General features: G+C 40.4%; 1 protein-coding gene across 6 annotated transcripts in view; it reads left to right on the top strand.

Moving 5' to 3' along the window:
• PRUNE2 (prune homolog 2 with BCH domain) overlaps positions 1 to 18,900 on the top strand; it is a 289,980-nt gene that overhangs the window by 43,842 nt on the left and 227,238 nt on the right. For all 6 annotated transcript variants that reach the window (XM_063649607.1, XM_063649605.1, XM_054502956.2 and 3 more), the window contains exons 2-4: positions 8,169 to 8,273; positions 11,697 to 11,899; positions 15,660 to 15,823. In XM_063649607.1, coding sequence (XP_063505677.1) covers positions 8,169 to 8,273; positions 11,697 to 11,899; positions 15,660 to 15,823 — 472 coding nt within the window. The remainder of the gene's footprint in view (positions 1 to 8,168; positions 8,274 to 11,696; positions 11,900 to 15,659; positions 15,824 to 18,900) is intronic.

Here is an 18,900-nt window from a genome sequence, read left to right as displayed (position 1 = left end):
CAAGTAGCTGGGATTACAGGCATGTGTCACCATGCCTGGCTAATTTTTTATTTTTAGTAGAGATGGGGTTTCACCATGTTGGTCAGGCTGGTCTTGAACTCTTGACTTCAGGTGATCTGCCTGCCTTGGCCTCCCAAAGTGCTGGGATTACAGGCGTGAGCCACCGTGCCTGGCCAAGACTGCAGCTCTTGAGGCTGGAAAAGGAAAGGTGAAGAGATTATAAAGATCTGTGAAACCATGGAGGTCAAACTCCTAGAATAGGGCACCTGTTTAAGCTAGAAGGAACCAGTGGGTAATAAAAGCGTGCATCTCCTCACAACAGTGGGATGACTGGAAAATGAAAACATCTCAGGAGGCTATGCAGGACAGTCCCCTTAGGAGCCCTTCAGGGAAGTTAAAGATTTGCAGGGCTCATCCCTAACTTTTTGAGATGGAAGAAAAATAATGGTGCTGCTTCCAAAACTGTCCTTTGAATCCACCATCAGAGCGAGGATCCTGAACAAAAATACAAAAAAAAAAAAAAATGCTGTAAATAAAATACTTCTTGGCCACATCGTTTTTATGATCCAGAAGATATAAACTCTATCCAGAAGTATATAAATGATATTTGAGGTCACTCGATTTGAGAAAACTTTGTTTTCAAGATGGGCAGCAAACAGGCTAAGGAAGAATGGATTAAGCTGAGAAGGTAAAAAAGTAGATTAGTTGATGTCCAGTGCTCCAGGCTTCAAGGAGCCTGACTGGAGGGAACTGAGGCTTTGGGTTTGGGTTTTGTCTCCCCCATCGCCTACCCACAATTGCCTCTTACATATGAGAACATAGAAGGAGGCCCAAATGCACATGGCCTGAACAATTTATAGCTGAATTTGCTCACACTGATGCCTGTCTCCTCTCTTTCTCAAATAACAGATTTTAAATTTCTCATAATTACATCATTACCTGGAGAACATTTGAGACCCAGAGGGAGAGAATGGTATTGGAAACAAAGAACAAAGAGAAATTCAGGAGAAGGTCAGGAGTTCTCAAAATCATCTCAAACCCAGGGCCAGTATCAAGAGGCATCTCGTCTATTTACCAAACCAGCAAAGAATGTGACTTTATCCCTGCACAGCAGAGCTGCGGAGGGGGCGTTCGCCTCGCCTCTGGACATCTCCAGGCCTCCCCGTGGCCCGTGCTGCTCACTTGGCCATGGTACCATCTGCTTCCCCTCCACCCTGGCCTCCTTGGAGGCTGTGACTGGGTTCGAGTTAGGGACTTGTAGGGTTGTGAGCAGCACGTTAGGTCTCCTGCTCCCCATCCTTGGAAGTCTTCTTACTTAGAATCGTGGCAGCCACAGGTGTTTGGGGTCTCCTGGGGAGGAGCTGGGCCCTTTCCACATCACCCTGCAGCCGGTCTTCTGGGAGGAAGACCCCCTCGTTGACTTGGAGCTAGTAAGTAGTCAAAGGACTCACTGGTTCAAAGGCCACCTCCTTTCTGGCTTTCTTTGGAGACAGCATCCCACAGTTTCAGGAGGTTTATTTCTCTCTTGTTTCTTCATTTTTTTGGCTAGAAATGAGGGACTAAGAAATGTGCCCCCACTTTAGTGTGTGTGGAAAGTGAATCTCCAACTTCTGTGGGTTTTGTCTACAATATTTTTAAAACAAAATTCGTTTCAATTAATTATTTTTGAAAAAAATGTTCAAAAAAGTTTTCAGAAAAAAGATTTGGGGATATTTGAGGATGAGTATTGAAAAGTCATCTTATAACTGTAATGCAAGGGCTCCTTGTGAAACCACCTTTGCAGAAATGATAACAGTAAGGGAAATCTGCCAACTGACTCCATCTTGCTTCTACCAGGCTGAACTGCTTTTGCTCATACTTGTTTTAAGGCGGTAACAGTCACTTCCTTGAACCAATCCCCTCCTTGTTCAAAAATGGAAACTGTACTTGTACATACTAACAAAAATTCACAAGATTAGAGTTATGGGAAGGGCTTGAACTTTGCTAAGGAATAGACATACTGCTGTTGTTTTCCTATTAATTGCTTACTGCCTCAGAGTTACGTAACTGGGAGTCACAAGATCGATAACTTCCCCAGCTACTCCTACAGATAACATCACTATTGTGAAACCTAAGTAACTGGTCTTTGAGATATGTTTCAGATTTAGCATTTTGGCAGGCTGAGAAACACCCCCTGGTCCTGAGACTCCCTCCCGGAAACTGACTCAGCTATGCAAAGACAGTTTAGACACCCCTGTGAGTTCATCCCCAGCCAATCAATTGTTTCAGCTTTCCAGCCCCTGCCCACTAAAGTACCCTTAAAAACCCTGGCCTCAGGCCGGGCGTGGTGGCTTATGCTTGTAATCCCAGTACTTTGGGAGGCCTAGGCAGGTGGATTGCCTGAGGTAAGGAGTTCGAGACCTGCCTGCCCAACATGGTGAAACCCCATCTCTACTAAAAAGAAAAATTAGCTGGGCGTGGTGGCGGGCACCTGTAATCCCAGCTACCTGGGAAACTGAGGCAGGAGAATTGCTTGAACCCGGAAGGTTGCAGTGAGCCGAAATCATGCCATTGCACTCCAGCCTGGGCAACAAGAGTGAAACTCTGTCTCAAAACAAACAAACAAACAAACAAGCACCCTAGCCTCTGAATTCTTGGGGAAGCAGATTTGAGAACTACCTCCTGACCTCCCACTTGGCTGGCCCTGTGATGATTAAACTCTTTCATTGCTGATATATTTGCTATTCTTGGTGCATTGGTTTTTCTGGGCAGTGGGCAAGAAGAACCTATAGATTGGGACATTTTATTAAAAGGTTTATGGCAGCAGCAACCTTGCTTCTAAGCCTGTGGAGGAAGGAAAGAGCAAATGGAGGGGCCTAGGCTTATAGGAGGGCCCAGGAAGCCCTCTTTCTGGTCATTTCTTCTGGGTGGCTTGAAAGTCCTTTTGCCTAACAAGTGCAGCTTCACTTAATGGGCCATTGAATCTGAATATGTAGGCATTTTGTAGGCTTTTAAAAAGAGATAAGAAGTTAAGAAGTCTCATTTTAGTGGTATATAGGATTACACTTTGAAAGCACATTAAAGTGATTTGGAATCCTGGGATAGTCAATATACTTTCTTTTTTACATTGATTATGGAAAGATTCTGTCCATCTATTTTGGAAGTGTATCTAGATGACAAAGCAGTGTAGTATCTCTTTCAATGCATTATCATATTCCATTTTGTATTGGGTTTGGGCAGCACTGGGTTTAGGCATTCGCAAAGCGTTGCCTGTCTTTTGGGATTCCTTGATGCTTGTTGTGCTTGTGTAGGTTGATATTAGGGCATGGATATTTACTCAGCAGACTCAGTCCCTCCAACCTAGGAGTTTACAAAGTCACATTTGGAAAATGTATACACTAGGCAATAATTATTTGCTGAACATGCCTGCTCTCACCTCAGGGCCTTGGTACCTGCTCTTCCCTTGGCTTGAGACACCCTTTAGTCCCACTTCCCTACAGACCTTTACTCAAATGCCATTTTCTTTTTCTTTTTCTTCTTCTTCTTCTTCTTCTTTTTTTTTATTATACTTTAAGTTCTGGGATACATGTGCAGAACATGCAGGTTTGTTACATCGGTATACACGTACCGTGGTGGTTTGCTGCACCCATCAACCTGTCATCTACATTAGGTATTTCTCCTAATGCTCTCCCTCCCCTAGCGCCCCACCCCTCGACAGGCCCCACTGTGTGATGTTCTCCTCCCTCTGTCTATGTGTTCTCATTGTTCAACTCCCACTTATGAGTGAGAACATGCGGTGTTTGGTTTTCTGTTCTTTTGTTAGTTTTCTGAGAATGATGATTTCCAGCTTCATCCATGTCCCTGCAGAGGACATGAACTCATCCTTTTTTGTGGCTGCATAGTATTCCATGGTGTATATGTGCCACATTTTCTTTATCCAGTCAATCATTGATGGGCATCAAATGCCACTTTCTAGTGAGCCTCGCCTCAGCATATCCCATCCCTGTTTTATGATTTCTTCTCCATTTAAATTATCTGATTATTTGGCTCATCAGTTCTCCATGCACTAAATTGCAAGTGCAGTGAGGGATGGGATTTTTGTCCATTTGGTTTATTGCTATATCCTTAGAGCCTCGAACAGTGCCTGGCATAAGCAGGTTTTTATTGTTTGGGTGACAATAGTAAATTGAATTGATGAAACTGTACATTTATCCTTATTATTATTGTTCCTTTTATTTGGGCATGATTTGTCTGTTTGTGAATCATCCATAGCACAATTTGAACTGTATCAAGGGACATCAGTATTAAGATTGAGCACCTGAGAGTCTCTGAATATGTGGAGATGTGAGATAGGAAGGAGCCCATGGACGTTCAGTGAGCAGTGCAGAGGGTCTTTGGGGTCAGGAGTCTCTTTTGGGTTCCGTGAACTAGTCAGTTTCCCTTGCTGCCCCTACAGATGGGCCCATTCCCTCAGGGTGCACCAGAACCATGGTTCGCATTACCTGCCCCAGACGCCTGAAATCAGTCCCCAGACTTTTCTGCCTTGGCTTGACCCCTGTGTTTGCTCTGTTTGCACAACCAAGGTCATTTGTGGGGGAAAGCTCGAGAGTGGGCCCTGTATTCTCTGGTTCTTAATTCCAATTTGAAGAGCTTGAGCTCACGTACAGGGTGAGTCTACATGACTAATTTTATGTTTTATTCCTCCAAGCAGGCAGGAGTTTGAGCATGGGTACCCTTTGCTGCCTCACAATTCTATCTTATTAGTGGTTACTGGTAGGAATTGGGCACTTAGGAACATCTGAGATATTCTGAGGCCAAGCCTATCTCTTTCAGCGCTTACTGGTGGCACAAAAGGTACCTTCTGGTTGGGCTGTCCCTTTCTGTCTGGTCCACCATTCTAAGCTGGGTCATCTTTTTTTTTTTCCAGTCATCTTTTTTGGATTATGGCATGATTTCTGGAGTGTCTCCTTACAATGAGAGCATATTACATTGGTGACTCGTTAACTCAGGAGTACTCATTGGCATATATTCTTCATTGGAGTTTCTGGTGGAGAAGCAGTGGGTCCTTGAGAGCCTGGGCACCAAGATGGTACATTTTGATGGATGGGGATGGAGGGGGAAAGAGAGTGCTGAAGCCTGGAAACTGTATATGCACCTGGGGATGGCAAATATGGGTAAATGGCATTGGAAGAGGCCATGACCATGAAGGAACTTGATGCACAGGATGAAGGGAAATGAGGAGAGAAATGAGAGACCATGAAAAGAGAGACATGTTGGCCAGGCGCAGTGGCTCACGCCTGTAATCCCAGTACTTTGGGAGGCAAAGGCGGGTGGATTACCTGAGGTCAGGAGTTTGAGACCAGCCTGGCCCAACATGGTGAAACTCCGTCTCTACTAAAAATACAAAAATTAGCTGGATGTGGTAGCGGGCACCTGTAATCCCAGCTACTCAGGAGGCTGAGGTAGGAGAATCGCTTGAACCTGGGAGGCGGAGGTTGCAGTGAGCCAAGATCACGCCATTACACTCCAGCCTGGGTGACAGAGCGAGACTCCATCTTGGAAAAAAAGAAAAAGAAAAGAGAGGCATATGACACCAAGGAGAACCCTCAAAATTTTGCAGTGGGGTATGCTATGGTCCTTACCTGTTATACCTTTTTCTCTTTAAATGGAGAGAGATATATCAGCAAGGAAAGATTAATTCATTTACATTCAATCCATGTAAATTAACCTTATAATTATCTTACAGGGTTCCTGAGTTGTGAGAGTTCGTGTAGCATGCTTTGGGGTTGCAGTCTTCATTTAGCACCTTTTCTTCCTTAAGTATAATTGGTTTTGGGCTTGGTAATGAATTGGCACACAAATCTTGCTACACTCCCCATGTCTTCTTTCCTGTAAGTTGAGGGTTGAACACAAAGCTATGTCAGGGAATGATCAAGCCTAGACAAGAAGCAAATAGGTCAGCTTTGGGGGTAATTTTGATCTCACAAATGTCTGAAGTCTTGCTGTATTTCATTCTCTCTTCTCCCTGAATTCTCATAGTGTGGACGCTGAGATCCTCATAGTGTTGAGAAGTCATTATGGCATTAATACAGGGCAGAGGAGATAGGGCTCACTGCACTGTGCCATGGGATTCTGGGAACCACCCTGGTCCATCACAGACTCCTCTGACCTATAAAAAGTGCTGCTAATCTTCTTACTGTCTGCCTTATAAGATTTGAGAAGAGAAATGAGGTAATGTCTACTTAGATCTTTGAGCTTCTTGGAAGAATAGCATTCTGCAGTAATATGATTTCCTAATGTGTTTGTTTGTGTTGTAATAGACTGTAATTCCATTTACCTACCTTTCTTTAGGAGCTTCTAGAATATTTGACTGTCTTGCACAGGGGAAGCAGTCTGACATTGAGAGTGAGAACTGGACCTAGACTAGAACCCTTAAAGCGCATTTAGCCAAGTGAGCCAGCTATAAATTTATGAGTGTAGGGGAAGGAAACGGGGAGAGGAAGAAATGGAAACTAGATTTGGTAGTGACAAGGGAGGGGATTGTAATTATCTTCAGAGAGTTTATATCATACTTTTAAATCACGCTGTTTTGCCGAGGATCAATATCTCAATTTTGAAAAAAAATGTATTTTAATTTAGCAATGTTACATATTGGATTATATCTGCAAAATTGATATGCTTTCATTGTCTATAATGATAGACTAACCTAGCCCCCTCCAAGATTTGGTTTGTTATATTTATTGAGCCACAACCTATTGCGTTTGACTCTGATACCAGCAGTTCCATACGAACACTGACAAATTTTTAGATTCATTTGTAAAATATGTAGTAGATTACTGAATAATACTTCATCTTTTTTCTGCATATAAACACTTTTTTTTAAATTAAAATAGTCATGAGCAATCTAACCTTTTATATAGCCTTTGGAACAGTATTACAACTAAGTTGGCTTTCTAGGTAGTTCTAAAATGAGAAGTTAAAGCAAGTGATGAAAAGTGGGGAAAGTATATACGTGTGTCATCTCTGACATACCATAAAGTTGTTAATTTATATGACAATTATCTGTATTGGATAGTTTTGCTATGACATTTACTAGAAGCAGTTGGCTCTTTGGAAGTTGCAAAAGAATGTCAACCTTCCACAAAGGAATTTTCAAATAACTATTTAGTTAACCAGAAAATGAAATAGCAAGTCTTCTCTTCCAGAGGGGTGACTATATATATATATATATATATTTATATATATATATATGTATATATATATATTTATATATATATGTATATATATAAATATATCTATATAAATATATATATATATATTTTTTGAGATGGAGTCTTGCTCTGTCACCAGGCTGGAGTGCAGTGGTGCAATCTCGGCTCACTGCAACCTCTGCCTCCTGGGTTTAAGTGATTCCTCTACCTCAGCCTCCTGAGTAGCTGGGACTACAGGCACGTGCCACCACACCTGGCTAATTTTTTTTTATTTTTTATTTTTTAGTAGAGATGGGGTTTCACCATATTGGCCAAGATGGTCTCGATCTCCTGACCTCATGATCCGCCTGCCTCAGGCTCCTAAAGTGCTGGGATTATAGGCATGAGCCACCACGCCCGGCTGACTATATACACTTTTTAAGAACAACCAATTTTTATTTTCTGACAGACAAAAGTGTTACAAGTTTCATTTACTAGATTATAGAATAGAATACAGAGAGAACCTATCTTGTTACCCAAAATGTGACATGAAAAAAATAAATCCTTACCAAACTCTCTGTCTGTTTGCTTATGTTGCATGCCAGACACATATGAAAAAGGTCATTTTGTTTGTTTCTTAAATTAAGAACATCTTATATAAAGAAATGATATAGAATACTATGCACCTTGGAACAAAATGATACTTACTAAAAAAATTACGACTCAGAGATACAGTTCATATGAAGTTAAATTATGCGTAATCTTAATAAAACCACATTTCCTCTTCCGGAAAGTTTACTAGAGTTTGAGTGAATATTTCAGAGTGTTAAACACTTTGTACAATTTTTATTTTCTCATGTAAAACTTCATGATAAATGTATGATTTTCTGCCATTGTGTATAAATATAGATAAGGCATACTTCTTTTAAAGATTAAAAAATATGTTTATATTAATCTGTCACCTGTTAAATTGTGATGTTTTCTTTGAATTTGTTTCAGAATCGAAGCAAACGCTTGGAGAAGGTCCATGTGGTTATTGGGCCTAAATCGTGTGACTTGGATTCTCTGATTTCTACCTTCACATATGCTTACTTTCTAGACAAGGTGAGGGAAAAAAGAGTAATACTCCTTATATTTTGAATTATTATGTAACTTTTAAGAATAAACATTTTCTCTAAACAAAGGAACCTATTAACTTAATTTTTAATGTTCTGATATATTGTTGCGGAGCATAAAGTATTATCATCCATGAATCAACAAATATTTATTGGGCACCTACTATATGTTAGGCATTGTTCTAGCTATTTCTTACCAACTCTCCTTATAAAACATTATTTCAATAAGGTCAATGTTTTCAAATAAAACATTTAAAATGTTCATAATAGTTGATTAATTTTATGGAAATTCATAGAACTAATAAAAGTAAGAATCAGATTTCCTGTTTTCCTTTGTCATCCTTGCTGATAGTCCTGCCCTTGGGAGCAGAAAAATATGTGCAGAATAACTTGTGTGAACAGTACCTGAATGGCAGAGCACATTGGCTAGAGTTTTCAGTGATGGGTATTACAGGTCAAATCTACATCCTGTAGGTCCTTGTTTGGTTTTGCCTTGTAGCCCTGACTTTGTACAGTGAGATCATCCTCAGTGATCATCTCCCTTGAGGAAGACTCTTTCTATTCTGTGAAGCATATGATACATCTATGGAAGTGGAAAAGACCTTTCAACAAATTGCTTTAAAACTTCAAATCTGTAAAATTCATGAGCTCGTGATAATGGGCTTTTTATTAACTTAAAGCCTAAAAATGTATGTTATGAGTGTCTAGGTGCTATTTTCAATGTCACACAATTTTTAATTTTTCAGAATCTGATGTGTTTTATTGCAATTTTGTTTGGATCCTTGGCCCCTGACAGTAGGCAGAGCTGGTCTAAAGCGATTTAAATTCACACGAAGCCTAGTCTTCCAGAATGAGCTGTGGGTGGCAAGAACTGCTCTAGGGCTGAAGCTGTTAAAAATGCTGGGTAAAATATTCTGATCTCTACATGTGGGCTTTATATCAGATTTATCTTAAAATTTGTTGAACTTTACAAGGGAGATTAATTGGTATGAGGAGATAAATGTGCCTCTGTTAAGACGTGCATATTAACACTAATTTTGTTAACTGGTATTTTGACTCCTAGAAGAAAATGTTACTTATCTAGAGAACATAGAGTTGACAAAACCACACTGATTTTTAGAGTGATAGTAGCACGGAATTGGAAATGATATAATAATAACAATACCACCACTACCACCTGCTACAATGTCTTGACATCCAATAAAATGGGTAGAAAAAGTAATTGTGATAGATAAAACACATAGATAGATAGATAGATAGATAGATAGATAGACAGATAGATGGCTAGATAAAAATAAAAAGACATGTGGATTCTCTTCTTCTTCAGAGGTTTGCCAGTAAGCATGGAGATGAATGTGGAATTACTGAAAGGTCTCATACTGAGAATTTGGTTATATTTCTCTGCCTTTCTCGTAGTTTACTGGGCCCCCTGCTAGTGGCCTGTGTCTCCATTTAAATTTTCAAGAACTCAACTACTCCCTCTCAGAGTATGAACATGTAGGATAAGCAAAGAGTTTTTCTGCCTCATGCGTATGACCCCATTTAAATCCTTCTCACTCTGGTAATTGAGCCACATTTTCAGATGGGGAACACAGTCTCAGAGAGGAAACTGGCTTTCTCAAAGTTACGTGGTAGAGACTGGGGCTGGACCCTAGTTCTTGTGACATCAACTTCAGAACAAGTCCTGCCAGGAGAGGCTCAGGCCACATGCCTGATTTACATATTGATTCTTCCTCACTCAAGTTTCAATATCAGGAGTTAGATAGAACCCTCCATTCATTAGGAAAAATAACTTGCCATACATAAGTTGTTAACACTTATTATGCAATTGTGATTCAGTATTAGCATGACAGGAGGGAGAAAACCCACTTTGTTGGAGTGGCTTTGTGCTTTGTATGCTATAGCAGTGACTGATTCATTTCTTTCATTAAACAAATATGTACTAAATGTTTACTATGTGCCAGACTGTTTTATACGCTAGAAACATAACTGAACAAAACCAGCAAAAAGCCCTGCCTTCTTAATGCTAGAAAGGGGAGACAGATGATTAAGATGTTAAAACTGTGACAAGCTGGTGATGGTGTGAGAGTAAAGGCCATTTACTTTATGCACAAATTCCATGTCACTGAACCCCACATTCTCTCAGTGATAGTTAGGATTATTGCTGTACATTCATAGTAATTTTTAAAGCACCTTTATTTTTAACATTCCCATACAAAAACAAATTTATTATTGTGACTCTACAGTTCTCTACCTCTCTCCTATCTCCTGTTTTCTCTGGTTGCCACAGATCTGTTTTCTAACAGACTTGTTAACAAAAAACGTTTTTTATGATTTAAGAAATCAATAGAGATCACAATCTGATTGTCTGTAGGCTGAAGCTGGCTCGTAAATGAATTTCTACCGACTGACGTTCTGAATTTTTAAAAATGAATTGTAATAATTAAATTTCACAAATAATACCCCAAATCTAGATTTATAGCTTCTCTTGGGTAATTAAAAGTGTGGGGTTTTTTTGTTTTTTTCGAGACAGATCCTTGCTCTGTCCCCCATGCTGGAGTGCAGTGGCACGATCTTGGCTCACTGCAAGCTCCGCCTCCCAGGCTCACACCATTCTCCTGCCTCTGCCTCCCGAGTAGCTGGGACTACAGGCAGCTGCCACCATGCCTCGCTAATTTTTTTGCATTTTTAGTAGAGATGGGGTTTCACCGTGTTAGCCAGGATGGTCTCGATCTCCTGACCTTGTGATCTGCCCGCCTTGGCCTCCCAAAGTGCTGGGATTATGGGCATGAACCATCGCACCCAGCCCGTTAATTTAAAGTTTTAAGTATACTGGGCCTGAATTTTTACATGTGAACCATTGGCTGGAGCTGAGTGACAGGCATCTCATTTAGATGCAACATATGTGCCTTCCCCTGTCCCCACAGTTCCCACCCACCCTGCCTCAATTGTCCTAATTTTCTGCCAATTTTATAAAGATATGTGAGTTTGTTACTCTTAAAGAAGAGAATGTGTATTATATATAAATGTATTTATTTACATTTTAGCCCCTGCACAATTTGTATATATGTATATATTTAAATTTATACACAAATGTTATCTATTTATTTAAATTTTAACCATATGTAGTATATATTTATATATACAAATGGTGCAGGGTCTAAAATGAGACATAAAATAAAGCATGAGATGTTTCAAATAGGGTAACAAGAGGTTAAAAAATGTTAGGGGCCACTCAGAGGATAATGCTCTGTTAATTGGGTTCAGGAAAATTTGATTATGAATGCCAAGTGGTTTAGTAAGGCCAGAAGACTCCTATTCCTTTTACCAGTTACCCCCGGGCTGGAGAAAATGTAGTTGTATTCTTTCCTCCTGCTATTTTCAGTAATTCAGTCAACTTTTTTCTTGGTAGGTCAGTCCACCAGGGGTTCTGTGTTTACCAGTGCTGAACATACCAAGAACTGAATTCAACTACTTCACCGAGACAAGGTTTATTTTAGAAGAGCTAAATATTTCCGAATCATTCCACATATTCCGGGAAGAAATTAACCTGCATCAGCTAAATGATGAAGGGAAGTTATCGATAACACTTGTTGGCAGTAATGTGCTGGCGAGGTAAGATCCATTGTGAAGCTCTGAGGTTTAATCCCTCAATGAAGGTTCTTCTGGGCAAAGTGTCACTTTACTCAGGATTTTTGTGGTTTAGGCAGATGTATTAAAAGCAGAGGACATGCTGGTCATGGTGGCTCATGCCTATAATCCCAGCACTTTGGGAGGCCAAGGTGGGCGGATCACTTGAGGCCAGGAGTTCGAGACCAGCCTGACCAACATGGTGAAACCTTGTCTCTACTAAAAATACGAAAATGAGCTAGGGTGGCGGTGCATGCCTGTAATCCCAGCTACTTGGAGGCTGAGGCACAAGAATTGCCTGAACCCAGGAGGCGGAGGTTATAGTGAGCCGAGATCACACCACTGCACTCCAGCCTGGACAAAAGAGTGAGACTGTTTAAAAAAAAAAACAACAACAAACAAACCCCAAAATCCCAAAACAACAACAACAACAACAACAACAACAACAACAACAACGGCAAGGCAGAGGACATGCAGAGGAAAGGGAATATCTTTTTCTTCTGTTATGGCAAAATTTGGGTCATGCTAATCCTTCATTTTTACTTTTGCACTTCAGATATGAAATCTTTAAGTGTAAAGTTCTTATAAAATTGACCAAATTATAGGGGTTTTTTTGTTTTGTTTTGTTTTTTGAGACAGAGTCTCGCTCTCTCGCCCAGGCTGGCGTGCATTGGCTCCATCTCGGCTCACTGCAGCCTCCACCTCTGAGGTTCAAACGATTCTCTTGCCTCAGCCTCCTGAGTAGCTAGGATTACAGGTACTCACCACCATGCCTGGCTGATTTTTGTAGTTTTAGTAGAGACGGGGTTTCACCATGTTGGCCAGACTGGTCTTGAACTCCTGACCTCAAGTGATCCATCCACCTCAGCCTCCAAAGTGCTGGGATTACAGGTGTGAGCCATCACACCTGGCCTAAAATTATAGTTTTTAAACCATTTTAAACACTTTCTTATAGCAATACAATAGTCTTATGTATTGATGCCAAACGTGTATTAAAAATTGAAATTAAACACTAGATAAAACTGAATGATTCTTAGGAAAGAAATCTCAGTAATGAAATGGAAAAATACGTAGAGATGGGCTATGAAGGTCATTTGATTATTGATTTATTCATTCATAGCATGTTATACTACAAGAGAAGGATTGATTTTTTTTGAATATTCATGTAGCTCAAACTTTTTATTTTACGGACGAGAAACTTGAAACTCAGTGTCACAAACGACTTGTCCAAAGAACCACATGCAGGCTTGACATGGTGGCTCATGTCTGTAATTCCAGCATTTTGGGAGGCCAAGGCAGGAGGTTCACTTGAGCCCAGGAGTTTGAGATCAGCCTGGGAAATATGGTGAGACCCTGTCTCCACAAAAAATACAAAAAAAATTAGCTGGGCATCGTGGTACGTACCTGTGGTCCCAGCTACTCAGGAGGCTGAGGTGAAAGGATCACTTGAGCCTGGGAGGTTGAGGCTGCAATTACATCTCATGGTTGAGCTGTGATTACACCACTGCACTCCAGCCTAGATGACAGAGCGAGACCCTGTCTCAAAAAACAAAACAGAACAAGCAACGACAACAAAAACAAAGAACCACATGTAGTTAGTAGAAGAGTGGGGATTAGAACTTTTATCTTCTGACTCTTTCAATAAGTACTTAAGCATTGCTAACTCATGCAAGAATCTACAGGTGCCTAAGGAGGAATAAGACAAATTCTCTGCCATCAAGGACTTTATGAAGATGTCCTTTTGATAAGCTTTCTACTGCTACTGAATGAAGATTCACCAGCTAAGCGCTTCAGTAGTTTAAAATGTTAGTTTTTCACAGTTTGGCAATTTGCAAGTTGTTGATAAACTTAACCAGTGGACACTGACCTTAGCGTACATGAAATAAAACCTTTTCAGTTTAATAATTTTGTATTCAACTTTTTAGGAAGCATATTTAGGTATGAATGTATTGTGATATCTATTATGCAATTCATTTACTTACGAGGAGTTTTGAAAATAACCTGCCCATGTGTGGCTGCTTTTATCTTCATGCTGTTTGAAACAAATGAAATTTTTTTGAATAATATTTATCAATCATTGACACGTGGCTAAAAGTTCTGGGTAGTTTATTTGACTGACTTCAATTATTGGTATTCAGGAAATCATATGCTTGACTAAATTTACGTGTTAACTATTTCTTTTTTCTTTTTTTTTTTTTTTTTTTTTGAGATGGATTCTTGCTCTGTCACCCAGGCTGGAGTGCAGTGGCATGATCTCGGCTCACTGCAGCCTCCACCTCCCAGGTTCAAGCGATTCTCTTGCCTCGGCCTCCTGAGTAGCTAGGATTACAGGCATCTGCCACCACACCCAGCTAATTTTTGTATTTTTAGTAGAGACGGGGTTTCGCCATGTTGGCCAGGCTGGTTTCAAACTCCTGACCTCAGGTGATCCGCCTGCCTCAACCTCCCAAAGTGCTGGGATTACAGGTGTGAGCCACAATGCCCAGCCATGTTAACTTTTTGAAACCAGCAAATACAAAGAGACACAGATAAATACAATCTACTGGAATGTGAATTGTGGAACGAGTATGTGTCATCAAAATCTGAGGAATAGTTTTTTACCAATTAAAATGGAAAAATTTAGACTGATTTTGAGGCTGGGATTGTGAACTCTAGCTCTAGAATTGTTTATGAAATAGAATGCTTTTCAAAAATAAATTGAAATCTTTATTTCTTTCATTGCCATTCATTTGTTTTTGACAGGCAGAAAGAATAAAGTTGGATTGACCCAAACTTTTCTTCCTGCCTTTGCTAAAAGCCAGCTCTGTCTCACATATGAAGAATAATGGTGGACGGAAAATAGGCCCAGTAGTGTTTTTTCTACACCACGGTGACTGGATTTGCAAACTTTGGTGCCAGGTTATTGGCTAGTCTACTCACTAGTCTACCAGCTAGTCTACTCACTAAATGTGTGACATTGCACAAATTTCTTAACCTCTTTGTGCCTCAGTTTTTTTTTAACTTATACAATGGGGATTTTTCTAGTGTCATTTTCTAGTGTCATTTTTAGTGCATTTTATACATTTTATAGAACTCCTTTTTTTTTTTTTTTTTTTTTCTGAGACAGAGTCTCGTTCTACTGCCCAGGCTGGAGTGCAGTGGCACGGTTTTGGCTCACTGCAACCTCAGCCTCCATGGTTCAAGCGATTCTCCTGCCTCAGCCTCCCAGGTAGCTGGGATTACAGGCAGCTGCCACCACGTCTGGCTAATTTTTTGTATTTTTAGTAGAGGCGAGGTTTCACCATGTTGGCCAGGCTGGTCTTAAACTCCTGATCTCATGATTCGCCCGCTTCGGCCTCCCAAAGTGCTGAGATTACAGTTGTGAGCCACCGCGCCCAGCCTGTAGAATTCATTTTATAGTGTTATTTTCTAGTATAAAATATGATAATACACCTAAAGTATTTATAATAGTATCTGGCCTGTGGTGGAAGCCCAATAGTGTTAGCTACTATTATTTTCCAAGAGCGCAGCACAGGATAAAGCTGGTAAGGTATGAACGTATTTTAAGAATTTGGGGAAGTAAATAGTTTAAATGAAATGTGAAAATACGTAGAATAAGGCTCCCGTCTTCTGAGTCATGTGAGTTCCCTCATATTTTTGGTCATTGAGAGGAAGCCATTTGTGTGAGAGCAGAGATTTGAACATTCCAAAAAGTAATAAGACATGCCATATCCCTTTCTCTTCCTCCCCTCCATTTGCTTTACAGTGAAGACAAAACTTTAGAATCAGCAGTTGTCAAAGTCATTAATCCGGTTGAGCAGAGCGATGCCAACGTTGAGTTCCGAGAGTCTTCCTCTTCTCTCGTGCTGAAGGAGATTCTCCAGGAGGCTCCTGAGCTCATCACCGAGCAACTGGCTCATCGCCTCAGAGGTGAGAGATGGCTCTTCCTATTAAATACTGGAAGGCTTAATGGAGTGTCTCCCAGTCTGCTCATGTAGAAAGAATGCGATCCATTCTTGGGTTAACAGTCTCTTTAAAGACCATAGGAAGCTTCATCAGAGAGGCAGGGAGTAAAGAGTTTGTTAAAGAGTAGCATTATATTGAATATTAAAAATGTGCATTTAAAAATAGGCATGAGGGGCCTTTGCTGTTTCACTAGACAAGAATATTAAATGGAACTGCTGCACCTCTGTTAGGGAGCTGGAATAGCACCTCTGGCCATTTTAATCACTGCCAGAGGTGATTCTTGCCCCAAGACAGCATGATAGGGACCAGAATGCCAAGTTCCCAGGTTGAAATATCTGCTGATACTCTTCCATGCTTGGTTTATAACATACTGTTTGGATGGCAAAATACGTACCCTTCATTTTGGTGATACTGTGTCAGGGCTTTTACAGTCAGATGTCACCTCCTTTGCTCCCCTATCTTGTAACATATTCTGTCTTCACTCAAACTGTTTTAAGCCCTGGGGTCCTGAACACACCATCATCAGTTACTCTAGTAATCTATCTTTCATCTCGATCAGTGGAGCCACCTGCTTCCAAAGAGTGGTTTTCAAGCTAGAAATTGTCAGTCGACTTTGGAACCACAAAATTACCACAGAAATTCCATTATTTGCTTACAGAGGACACTGTTCTGGTTTTTGTATAAAGCATTTCCCTCCCCGCACCACTAATCCATTTTGAACATGGTAGACAGAGATTTTTCTCAAAAGTATTTAACACAGGAAAGTGAAAAACAGTGATGAACAGATTGAAATAATTCTAAAAGAAGACCAAAAGTATGTTGACTCAACTCTTTTAAGGACTCTGCCCTTCAATTCCTCTGTCTCTTCCACAGTTTGGAGGGGAAAAGGTCCAAGAGGTGTATAATTCTTGTAAAGGTTTAGAACTGATGGCCTTTGTAAACCTGCCTTAAATATTTTCCTGGCAATGAATGTCTGTAAAAATGCTCTATGTGAAACTGTGCCCTCAACTAAACTAAGTAAGCATAATCATTTATCTTTGTGACGGAGCAGAAGGAAAATGAAGGTAATTGGGGATCTCAGCCAAGAGGAAAGTTGTTCAACAGCACAAATGTGTGGTGCAGCCAAGCACTAGAGAATATTTTGTTTAAATATCTTGTAAACTAAGAAGTTTGGTTAATTGTTGTGAAAATACACGTGTTATTTAGTAAAAAAGAAATGTAGTCAATAAGCAGCTCATTATCATAATTTTCTACAAATAGTAAAATAATATGAAACAAATACACTGGCACAAAGATATGACTGTTGTTGGTAGTGATAACAATGATATTCAGATTTAGGGAATTAGAAGGAATGCAGACCCTTTTGTTAATTATCTTGGTTTTAGTTTGCAGAGCTACCAAAAAATAGAACAATGGTAAAAGATTTTACTTCTTTCTCTTTAAATTTTTTTACTTTTTTTTTTTTTTTAAGAGAGGGGGGTCTCACCATATTGCCCAGGCTAGTCTTGAACTCCTGGGCTCAAACCATCCACCAGCTTCCATCTCCCAACGTGCTGTAATTAAAGGTGCGAGCTACCGCACCTGGCTGGATTTTGCTTTTCTTAACATCAAATGTTTTTCTTGAGGTTAGGCTTGAAGTGGCATTGGGAAGCTGGCAGAATGTGGACATCACTTCCTTATCTCTTGGAAATTGGAATGTGAGAGGATGAAGAGCTTCTACCTGTGAAGCCTGTCAATACTGTTACTGTCATAAAAGAGCCAGAGTCATTAAACCCTGGGAGGTAGAAGACATAGGGGGCTTCTGATGGTGGAAAGAGGGCTCTGGAGTCCTTTTGCCAATGCATATGTGTGTGTGTGTGTGTGTGTGTGTGTGTGTACGTATGTGGAGGGGAGATGGAACACTACTAAATAGTTTTGGCAAGAGGGAATGTATTAGTCTGTTTTGCGTTGCTGTAAAGGAATATCTGAGATGGGGTAATTTAGAAAGAGGTTTATTTCACTCATGCTTCTGTAGGCTGTAGGAAAAGCATAGTGCTGGCATCTGCTTCTAGTGAGGACCTCAGGAAACTTCCATACATGGCAGGAAGCAAAGGAGGAGCTGGCATATGACATGGGAAGGGAGGGAGCAAGAGACTGGGGAGGTCCCAGACCTTTCTTAACAACCAGATCTCAGGTGAACTCATTACCGCAGGGAGGGCACCAAGTCATTCATGAGGGATTGGCCCCCCTGACTCAAACACCTCTCACCAGGCCCCACCTCCAACACTGGAGATCACATTTCAACATGAGATTTGGAGGGGACACACATCCAAACCATATCACAGAACTAAAGGATGGTTATGTAGGGAATCTGCCTTTTAAAGAGGTAACTCAAATGTTTAGAGGTAAAAAGTATGTTGGGGTAATAGGTCAATTTTTAAAAGCTCCTGAATTGTTAGTAAATACAAAAAAGGAATCAAGTAGGCTGGGCGTGGTGGCTCACGCCTGTAATCCTAGCACTTTGGGAGGCTGAGGAGGGCAGATCACTTAAGGTCAGGAGTTTGAGACCAGCCTGGCCAACATGGTGAAACCTCGTCTCTACTAAAAATACAAAAATTAGCTGGCGTGGTGGCAGACGCCTGTAATCCCAGCTACTTGGGAGGCTGAGACGGGAAAATTGCTTGAACCCAGAAGGCGAAGGTTTCAGTGAGCCAAGATCGCACCATTGCACTCCAGCCTGGGGCACAAGGGTGAAACTCCATCTCAAAAAAAAAAAAAAAAAAAAGGAATCAAGTCAAATTTTGCTGTCATCACTGAATTCAAACTTAGAGTTTATAGTTTTCCAGTTATGTAGTAACATCAAACCTAAAAGGACTTGTTTTCTCTGTTCCTATAAATAACTTTAGCATTCTTTATTTTCATAATATGAGCAGTTCTCTTTAGAAAGGGTTCTCTTTATAAGCAGCTACCATGTTACTTTGGATTTTTGGGTGCTGTAAATAATCATTACTTTGATGCACATTTTTAGAACTTTTTTAAAATTATACTTTAAGTTTTGGGAT

This window comes from Pongo pygmaeus, chromosome 13 (assembly GCF_028885625.2).
Source record: "Pongo pygmaeus isolate AG05252 chromosome 13, NHGRI_mPonPyg2-v2.0_pri, whole genome shotgun sequence".
Lineage (NCBI taxonomy): Eukaryota > Metazoa > Chordata > Mammalia > Primates > Hominidae > Pongo > Pongo pygmaeus.
This window is presented reverse-complemented; position numbering and strand designations above follow the sequence as displayed.